The sequence below is a fragment of the Petromyzon marinus genome, unplaced genomic scaffold (genome assembly GCF_048934315.1).
Source record: "Petromyzon marinus isolate PM22_M1 ecotype Great Lakes invasive population unplaced genomic scaffold, UKy_Petmar_22M1.pri1.0 PM_G_Scaffold_45, whole genome shotgun sequence".
Taxonomy (NCBI): domain Eukaryota; kingdom Metazoa; phylum Chordata; class Hyperoartia; order Petromyzontiformes; family Petromyzontidae; genus Petromyzon; species Petromyzon marinus.
The window spans coordinates 781,126-792,133 of NW_027422997.1; the positions used below are offsets into that span (position 1 = coordinate 781,126).

The 11,008-nt window shown below is 50.1% G+C and overlaps 1 protein-coding gene across 2 annotated transcripts; it reads left to right on the plus strand.

Moving 5' to 3' along the window:
• The first annotated feature begins 1,700 nt into the window (after positions 1-1,700).
• Positions 1,701-10,224, plus strand: LOC142917313 (uncharacterized). Of its 2 annotated transcripts, none has more exons than XM_076061943.1 (7): positions 1,701-1,860; positions 2,684-2,817; positions 5,649-5,758; positions 6,503-6,577; positions 7,366-7,499; positions 7,829-7,890; positions 8,061-10,224. In XM_076061943.1, exons 3-7 carry the CDS (start codon positions 5,699-5,701, stop codon positions 8,642-8,644), a joined length of 915 nt encoding a protein of 304 aa, XP_075918058.1. In that variant the 5' UTR covers positions 1,701-1,860; positions 2,684-2,817; positions 5,649-5,698; the 3' UTR covers positions 8,645-10,224. The 2 variants fall into 2 exon arrangements, with proteins under 2 accessions (XP_075918058.1, XP_075918059.1); XM_076061944.1 differs by having other exon boundaries at positions 2,684-2,708.
• The last annotated feature ends 784 nt before the right edge of the window (positions 10,225-11,008 follow it).

Consider the following 11,008-nt stretch of genomic DNA (forward strand, 5'->3'; position numbering starts at 1 on the left):
TGTACACACACAGTGTACACATATGCAGTGTACACACACACAGTGTATACACATAGTGTACACACACACAGCGTACACACGGTGTACACACACAGTGTATACACAGTGTACACACACAGTGTACACACAATGTACACAATGTACACACACAGTGTGCACACACAGTGTACACACACACAGTGTACACACACAATTTATACACACAGTGTACACATACGCAGTGTACACACACACAGTGTATACACATAGTGTACACACACACAGCGTACACACATAGGGTACACACACAGTGTACACACAGTGTACACACACACAGTGTACACACACACAGTGTACACACACACAGGGTATACACAGTATACACACAGTGTACACACGGTGTACATACAGTGTATACACCCAGTGTACACAGGGTACACACTGTATATATACACACACACAGTGTACACACAGTGACACACAGGGTATACACAGTGTACACACACAGTGTATACAGTGTACACACACACAGTGTACACACACACAGTGTACACACACAATGTACACACACAATGTACACACACACAGTGTACACACACACAGTGTACACATACGCAGTGTACACACACACAGTGTACACACACTGTACACACACAGTGTACACATACGCAGTGTACACACACACAGTGTATACACATAGTGTACACACACACAGCGTACACACGGTGTACACACACACAGTGTATACACATAGTGTACACACACTGTACACACACACAGTGTACACACACAATTTATACACACAGTGTACACATACGCAGTGTACACACACACACAGCGTACACACATAGGGTACACACACAGTGTACACACAGTGTACACACACAGTGTACACACAGTGACACACACAGTGTATACACACAGTGTACACACACACAGTGTATACACACACAGTGTACACAAACAGTGTACACACACACAGTGTACACATAGACACCTGGGAGCCAGAAATCTTTCTGATGGGTCAAATACTCATTTCACTCATTAAAATGCAAATCAATTTATAACATTTTTGACATGCGTTTCTCTGGATTTTTGTTGTTATTCTGTCTCTCACTGTTCAAATAAATCTACCATTAAAATTATAGACTGATCATTTCTTTGTCAGTGGGCAAACGTACAAAATCAGCAGGGGATCAAAATAACTATTTTTATTATTTTATTGTTTCCATTCTACATGGTGGTGACTTCACCGAAATAACCAAGAAGATGAATCCCTGCAGTCACGAAAGTTTTAAATCGAAATTTGAATTGCAAGTGCTTTGAGTGTGTGCACGTGCCGTGTGGAAAAAAATGTACGATATGCTTATGGTGGATATGATTAGGTAATATCGTAGTGTCGCCATATCGCGATAACTTTCGGAGTTGTACAATTCTGCAAGAGCGTTCCCAACTTTGATCGCGTTGTGTGAACGTCATCATTTGGAACGAACCAACTTACCGCTTTAAATAGGGGGGGGGGGGTCGCAGACGCGGTAATGTTTTTTTAAAATATATAAATATATACATCTTCAACAGCAATACAATGACGGAGCGACCGTGACCATCATAGTAGATCATTCAGCATATATTGTTCGAGTAAATACGATTCAAATTATGTGATGGAAGTGCAAGTATAAGATTGATAGTTTGAGCGTCAACCCTTGGCTGGGAGTGGTAGCTCCCAAGTGCCAATGGCTGACGCCTCAAGCCCGGCTCCCAGGACGCTTCTAAACTGTTCGGAACATAACGACTCCCCACCCCCACCCTAAACTCTAAACTTGCACGAACAATTCCTCTCGCCCCTTAAAACTCTGAGCAGGATTGAACTCACGCGAACTGGTAAGTGGGTGTTTTGGTTTTAAAATTTTGACGAAAAAAAAATCCGGTGTTGTGTGACCCCCGTTGCGGCGGTGACACCGCAGGCTGTGGTTGCTCCCCGCCGGGGAAGGCGTCTCCTTCTCGGTAGGCAATCCAGGCCATTCAGGCCCTCCCTGGCGTCTCGGGCCTAGTCTGTCACAAAGAAAATAAACATTTATACATGCTTTGTGGAACTGTTTTCACAGTAAGATACACAGGCAGCAGTCGTAAGAAGAAAGGCTGAAATACAATCGTCAGTAACAGAGGCGTTATGAAAAAGGCCCATTGCCCGATTATGCACCACAGAATTTACTTTTAAGGGCAGTGTTATTGGTAAATATGTAGGGGTTTTTTTCTCTCGTGATATACCCGTCTTTGTGTTTGTCCTCATGCTTTGGGTTTCGGGCTGTTCCACGCGAGTTTGAAGCCTTTGGTTAAACGAGGTAACACAACCACGGGTCAAGTTATCTCTTGATGCATCACAGCTGTCATAACCCGTACGGTTTACCCCGTATTCTTGTACAGAGACATTGAGTTTTCACGCCCATACGGGGTACAGCCGTTTCAATACGGGCAAAAAAACATGCTTTGGTAACAGTATTGTCTATTTGTGTTTCTACATTGTGATGGGACTTCGCAGGACGAACGTTGATATTCATAAAGACACGTGGTGGGCGATATGGTCTGAATTGATCTGTAATAAGGTAGGGGCACTGATAGAGGTTGACAGCTACGTGGTGGTGAGTGAATCTCTATTTGTGTGTTTCTCCCTTGTGATGGGACTTTGTTGTTGTTGTTGTTTTAGGCGGCTGCGGGACTGTGCAACGTTGGTGAGTGGCATAGGAGCGGTGGGGGCAACATCCATTGTAGAGTACAATGTCACTACGCTCCCACGTCTACGCTACCCTCCTCCACCAAGCCGCCACACGGACGAGCGTGGTGAAGTATGGTCAAATCATGACCCGGGGCGGCGTGGGGAGACCCTCGTCCGGCAATGGATTAACAAATTGGCTCTTACTGTTTATCTCCATATATATAAAAATATGCAAGGTTGTGATTGTGTGTGTTGTCTGTTCAAAATGTTTAGCGTACTTCCCGACATGCAACAAACTGGAAATTTGCCATGTGGGTATTTCCCAGACTGTACACCGTGCAAACATTATACAAATACACTTTTGTGTTTTTTTTAGGGGTGGGGAGGGGAGCTCAATAATGCCTAGATTTTATGCACGGCAAGTGAGCTGTGACGTCAAATCTGTCACGTGACCCGTGCATGTGGAAGCGTCACGCATTGTAGTGTAGCGGTTAGCGTTGTCTGTATGTGTGTGTGTGTCTGTGTGTTGTGGGGAGCGATAGTGTAGCGGTTAGCGCGCTGCGCTATGAACCTGGCGACCCAGGTTCGATTCCTGCTCACGGCCAACACCAGTGACGATTATCTGAACCGGTCCCGGGCCTCCCCTAGGTCGACTCAGCCTCAAATGAGTACCTGGTGTGGTGTGTAAACATTGCCACTAGGGAGACAAAGGCGGTCGAGCGTGGTGCTGGCCACCCACCCCCTCGTGTACCGTCCCGGCCTTCATAGGTGCTCGCTAACAGCACTTGCTCCTACAGTCTGTTAAGGCTATATGGGGGATCTTTTTGTGTCTGTGTGTGTCTGTGTGTGTGTCTGTGTGTTTGTGTCTGTGTGTGGAAGCCTAATGCATTGTAGTGTAGTGGTTAGCGCTACGCCGCGCTACGAACCCGGCGACCCGAGTTCGATTCCCGCTCACGGCCACCACCGGTGACGATTATTTGAACCGGTCCTGGGCCTCCCCTAGGTCGACTCAGCCTCTAACGAGTAACTGTTGTGGTGTGAACATCGCCACTGGGGAGACAAAGGCGGCCGGGTGTGGTGAATTCAAGCCTGGGTAGTACAGCTAGTCCTGTATATACCTACACAGCCTACATACAACAGAATAAGTAGTATCTCTTGGCCCTGTAGTTGTATCTACTGACTGTACAGTAGTATCTACTGAGCCAGTAGTAGCTACTGACTGTTTAGTAGTATTTACTGACTGTAGTAACTACTGACCGTAGTAGTATTTACTGGCCCTACAGTAGTGTCTACCGACTCTATAGTAGTAACGACTAACTGTATAGTAGTATCTGCTGACTCTATAGGAGTATTCACTGACTATAGTAGTAACTACTAACTCTATATCAGTTTCTACTCACTCTATAGTAGTGCCTACTGACTCTAGTAGCTACTGACCGTAGTTGTATCTGCTGACTGTAGCAGTATTTGCTGACTGTAGTGGTATAGTCTGACTGTTTTAGTATCTACTAACTCTATATAGCGGTATGTACCAACTCGATAGCATTATTTACTATTACTACAGCAGTGCATACCGACTGTGGTGGATCCTGCTCTCACTACAGCAGTGCATACTTACTGTGGTGGTAACTGCTATCACTACAACAGTGCATACTGACTGTGGCGGTACTTGCTATCACTACAGACCAATTTACTCTGACAGAGACCCACAGACTCACACAGAGACCCATAGACTCACACAGAGACAAATTTACTCTGACAGAGACCCACAGACTCACACAGAGACCCATAGACTGATAGACTCACACAGATACCAATTTACTCTGACAGAGGCCCACAGACTCACACAGAGACCCATAGACTCACACAAATACCAATTTACTCTGACAGAGGCCCACAGATTCACACAGAGACCCATAGACCCACACAGAGACCAGTTTACTCTGACAGAGACCCACAGACTCACACAGAGCCCCATAGACTCACACAGAGACAAATTTACTCTGACAGAGACCCACAGACTCACACAGAGACCCATAGACTCACACAGATACCAATTTACTCTGATAGAGGCCCACAGACTCACACAGATACCCATAGACTCACACAGATACCAATTTACTCTGACAGAGGCCCAAAGACTCACACAGATACCCATAAGCCCACAGACTCACACAGAGACCCACAGACTCACACAGAGACCCACAGACTCACACAGAGACCCACAGACTCACACAGAGACCCATAGACTCACGACACAGGCGGTCCCCACGAGGTGGTCGTCAGCCGTGCCCGGCGGCTGAGCATTACTCACCCCCCCCCCCACCACGTCGCTGTCTCCACAGCTGCCGTGATGAGTGTCGCTGTCTTCCTGCTGTCTCCACAGCTGCTGTGACGAGTGTCGCTGTCTTCCTGCTGTCTCCACAGCTGCCGTGACGAGTGTCACTGTCTTCCTGCTGTCTCACAGCTGCCGTGACGAGTGTCGCTGTCTTCCTGCTGTCTCCACAGCTGCCGTGACGAGTGTGGCTGTCTTCCTGCTGTCTCCACAGCTGCCGTGACGAGTGTCACTGTCTTCCTGCTGTCTCACAGCTGCCGTGACGAGTGTCGCTGTCTTCCTGCTGTCTCCACAGCTGCCGTGATGAGTGTCGCTGTCTTCCTGCTGTCTCCACAGCTGCCGTGACGAGTGTGGCTGTCTTCCTGCTGTCTCACAGCTACCGTGACGAGTGTCGCTGTCTTCCTGCTGTCTCCACAGCTACCGTGACGAGTGTCGCTGTCTTCCTGCTGTCTCCACAGCTGCCGTGACGAGTGTCGCTGTCTTCCTGCTGTCTCCACAGCTGCCGTGACGAGTGTCGCTGTCTTCCTGCTGTCTCTACAGCTGCCGTGACGAGTGTCGCTGTCTTCCTGCTGTCTCACAGCTGCCGTGACGAGTGTCGCTGTCTTCCTGCTGTCTCCACAGCTGCCGTAATTAGTGCCGGTGACTCCAGGTTGTCTCTGGCCGCTGCCGTGATGAGTGCCGGTGACTCCAGGTTGTCTCTGGCCGCTGCTGGAGCTCACAGGAACATTCTGGTGAGTCGCTTTTAGGGGGGCTCACCGGTGCTCTGTGTACTACTATACACTGTACACTACTATACACTGTACGCTATACTATACACTGTACGCTATACTATACACTGTACACTATACACTGTACACTATACTATACACTGTACACTATACTATACACTGTACGCTATACTATACACTGTACACTATACTATACACAACTATACACTACATTACTATACACTACACAACTATACACTGTACACTATACACAACTATACACTACATTACTATACACTACACAACTATACACTGTACACTATACACAACTATACACTACAATTACTATACACTACACTACTATGCACTACATTACTATACACTACACTACTATACACTACACTATACCCTACACTACTATAAACTACAGTACTATACGCTACTATACACTATGCACTACTATACACTACAATGTAATATACACTACTATACACTACAATCGGTCCTGGGCCTCCCCTAGGTTGACTCAAAAGAGTAGCTGGTGTAGCGGTGTGTCGTAGTAAACAAAGCCACTGGGGAGACAAAGGCGGTTCGGCGTGGTGCTGGCCACCCACCCCCTCATGTGCCACAGTGCCGGCAGCCTTAATAGGTGCTTCTCTTCGCTAACAGCACTTGCCCCTATAGCCTGCCGTGGCTACACGGGGGACCTTTGTGTCTGTGTGAGTGATGACATGTGGCTCCGTGATGCCTCTGTCCGCTGGGATGCAGCTGAAGCCGGTGCCTGCGATGCTTCGTCTGCTGCAGTCGGTCGGTGTCGAGGGCGACACATTCACGTGGGAGCAGGTGGGTCCCATCACGACCACCAACACCATCATCATCTGCGTGGCTAGGAGATGTTGACTACCTCGCCTGGTGTACAGGAGGTCGTGGGACCCACCATCATCATTATCAGGGTGGCTAGGAGATGTTGACTACCTCGCCTGGTGTACAGGAGGTCGTGGATTCCATCGCGAACCTGACACCTGCTGTATAATTTGGATTTGCAGGATTATCACACATGGCTACGTGCGGTGCGAAAGAAGTTCAACATAGTACAGACGTTACACTCACCCACCCACTCACCCAACCACTCGTCCACCCACTCATTCACTGACCTACTCACTCAGCCACCCACTCACCCAACCACTCACCCACTCCATTTACCCACACACTAACACTCACTCATCCAACCACTCACTCATCCACTCACTCACCCAACCACTCACTCGACTCACCCTCTAACCCATCCACTCACCCTCTAACCCATCCACTCACTGACTAGTCCATCTCTTCCGCCCATGCCACTAAATCACTGATCCACCCACCCACTCACTGATTCTCTCACTGATCCACACACCCACTCACTCACCTACTCACTCACCTACCCACCCACTCACCCACTCAATCACTCAACCACCCACTCACCTACCCACCCACTCACCCACTCAATCACTCAACCACCCACTCACTAACTCATCCACTCACTCACCCACTCACTCACCCACCCACCTACTCACCCACTCAGTCACCCACTCGTGTGTGTGCATGCATGCGTGTGTGCATGTGTGTGTGTGTGTGTGCGTCCCACGTAGGCGCACCACTACGTGGGACAATACATCAAGCGAAGACAACTTTACGATGTAGAGAGGCCGTACCTGGTGAGGTGTGGCGGGGACCCCCTGGGGGAGGTGTTTGGTGTGGAGGGATTCTCACTCAGAGATCCCAGGTGAGGGAGATACAAAGAGGGTGGAGAGAGAGTGGGTGGGTGAGTGAGTGTGGGTGAGCGGATGAGTTATTTAGTGAGTGAGTGGGAAGGCGAGTGGGGGCGTGAATTATTGAGTGGATGGGTGAGCTGTTTAGTGAGTGGGCGAGTGATTGAGTGGGTGAATATTCTTTGGTTCTTTCACTAAAGTCACGTAGATAGAAAAATTATAATAAAGAAAGTGAAATAAAAATAAACAAGCACAAGAGAGAGAGGGGTGGAGAGAGAGAGAGGGGCGGGAGATAGAGCCTGCATCCAAACGCAGCCTGGATCTCCCTGTCTCTCTCTTCCAGACACTCGGTGGCAGCGCTGTTCGTGAAGTCATTCTCCATAGTGACGGCCGACAGCAGGCGAGGTGAAGTTCCCCTCCCTCCTCCTCACTCCCTCCCTCCTTCTCACTCCCTCCCCGGGTTCATAGCGCGACGTAGCACTAACTACTACTACACTACCGCTACCCATATACAGTCACACACTCACACACTCACACATTCACTCACTCACTCTCTTCTTTTTCTTCCCCTTCAGCCGGTGCCAACGTCACCACCACCTCCACCACTTCCTCTCCATCTTGCGCTCCAACCGGTGGCGGTGCTGTTGGTGTGGGTGGTGGTGGTGGTGGTGTGGGTGGTGGTGTGGGTGGTTGTGGTGGTGGTAGTGGTGTGGGTGGTGGTGGCGGTGGTGTGGGTGGTGGTTGTGATGGTGGTGGTGTGGGTGGTGGTGGTGGTGTTGGTGTGGTTGGTGGTGTTGGTGTGGGTGGTGGTGTTGGTGTGGGTGGTGGTGGCAGTGGTGGTGGCGGTGGTGTGGGTGGTGGTGTTGGTGTGGGTGATGGTGGTGGTGTGGGTGGTGGTGTTGGTGTGGGTGGTAGTGTTGGTGTTGTTGGTGTGGTTGGTGGTGTGGGTGGTGCTGGTGGTGTGGGTGGTGCTGGTGGTGTTATCGTGGGTGAGTGCGTGGTGTGCCGGAGTGAGCCGCGTAGCTGCACGTTAGTTCACGGCGACAGCGGTCACCTTGCCACGTGCCGCCGCTGCGCCTTGGAGCTGCAGCGGCGTGGCATGGCCTGCCCACTCTGCCGCAGGGAGATCCACTCTGTGGTGCACACGTTCCTGTCCTGACACGACACACAACAGACACACACAGACACACACACAGACACAACAACAACAACCGCCATTCGCCACTAAGTGGCGGTGACGTCACCACGACGCTTGTGCCAGGCTATGTGTACCCTGAGGCAACGTGAAGTGCAGAACGTCCGCTGGCAGGTCACAGGGCAGACCCAGGTGCCACGGGTCGACTGACTGAGATGACTGGCTGATGCACCACCTGTGCCTCCTACTGTGCCAACCTGCTGTGCTTTAGCCACCCGGCGCTCCGCTCGTTCTGAGCGTCGCTCCTCCGCCCTCCATTGTTGTTGGAGTGCGACTACCTCCAACTGCCCAGTAGCATCCTTCACGAGCCTCCTCCACAGAGGCCGATCTTGACACCGCTGGTACCAGTCATCGGCAAGTCCACTCAGCTCCACGTCCTCCTGTACCACATCACTCCATTTCTTCTCTAACCCGTGCCGCACCCGCTTAGCCCCCTCAATCCGGCCGAACAAAAGCTGTTTCGGCATGCGGTGGCAGGGCATGCGGGCTACATGACCCAGCCATTGCAGCCTTGCCCGCTGGAGGAGCTCACCGATGGGACCTTGCCCAGATCTTTCAAGGATTTGTGAGCTCCTCACACAATCCAGTCTGGTTAAACCCAGGATGGATCGTAGGCAGGCCAGCTTAAATGTTTCTAACCGGCGAAGATGTTCCATTAGGGGGGTCCACGTTTCGCAAGCGTAGAGAAGGGAGGGAATGACCGTGGCCGAGAGGACCTGAAGCTTAGTGCGGAGCGACAGACCAGGTAGCTTCCACACAGCGTTACGCAACCGATGCAAAGATATTGCCGCTCGACTGATTCGGAGGGAGACCTCTGCTGTTAAACTGGAGCCAGTCATAAGCACACTGCCCAGGTATGGGAAACTCTCCACTCTCTCCACAACTGCCCCATCACCGATTGGGAGTTGTGGGGGTGGAGTGTCCGATGGTACAAAATACACAGACATACACACACAGACACGCACACACACAGACATGCACAACAATAACAACAACTGCCATTCGCCACTAAGTGGCGAATCGCGTCACCACGACGCTTGTGCCAGGACGTGCACCTTGAGGCCACGTGAAGTGTCGAACGACCGCTGGCAGGAGGTCACGGGGCAGACCCAGGTGCCACGGGTCGACTGACTGAGATGAGATACACACAAAGAGACACAGAGAGACAGATACACAGACACAGATACACACAGACACACACAGACACAGATACACAGAGAGACAGAGAGAGACAGATAGATACACAGAGAGCGTTTGTTAATTTATGTCTCCTTAAGGACAATTTAATGTTCATGTTTTTACCTCAGAATGTAAAAAAAATGTTCCTCGTAATGTTCAAAATATTTTTTTGTCTACCTCAGAATGTTTATAAAAAAAATTAACCTCAGAATGTTATTTTTTTACCTCAATGTAAAAAAGATTTGCTTTTACCTCAGAATATAAAAAAAATGTTTACCTCAATGTAGAAATTCTATTTTTTTACCTCACTCGCACTCTTGAATGCGTTTATTGCCGTTTAATATATTAAACTTTTGCACATTTTACCTCATCGTTTCCTGTCATCACTTTACGAGTTCACCGTGTGTGCACTGTGTGTGTGGGGAGCGTTGGTGCGGCAAAGCAAACCCCTCCAGTGAAGGCCCCCCGTGTGGCATCTAACAGACTGTAGGGGCAAGTGTCTCTTAGCAGCTCGCAGCAGCTGCGACCACCGTCACGACAAAATTATCTTACATTCACGTCCATCCTCTGTGAATATTCACACGCACGTGGGAGACGCGCTAACCCATCCCTAGCGATCCGAGCGGTGCGTCTTAAGAGTGCGAGGATTATTCTCCTGGCCGCTCTAACGCCGTTTCCACGTGACGAGCGACCTGACGGAGCTGCTTTCACTTGGTGCAGGGCAGGCCGCTCGCGTGGACCAAGATTGGCACAGCAGCTCAGTGGGGGGCCCCCCTACACCCTGGTGGCAATACACTTAGTTTAGTTTTACTTAGGGTCTCTGTAAGTGTGGGTCTCTGCTGGTGTGGGTCTCTGTTAGTGTGGGTCTCTGTGAGTCTATGTGGGTCTTTGTGAGTGTGGGTCTCTGTTAGTGTGGGTCTCTGTTAGTGTGGGTCTCTGTTAGTGTGGGTCTCTGTGGGTCTATGTGAGTGTGGGTCTCTGTGAGTGTGGGTCTCTGTTAGTGTGGGTCTCTGTGAGTGTGGGTCTCTGTGAGTGTGGGTCTCTGTGAGTGTAGGTCTCTTGTGAGTGTGGGTCTGTGTGGGTCTCTATGAGTATGGGTCTCTGTGAGTCTGTGTGGGTCTCTGTGAGTGTGGGTCTGTGTGGGTCTCT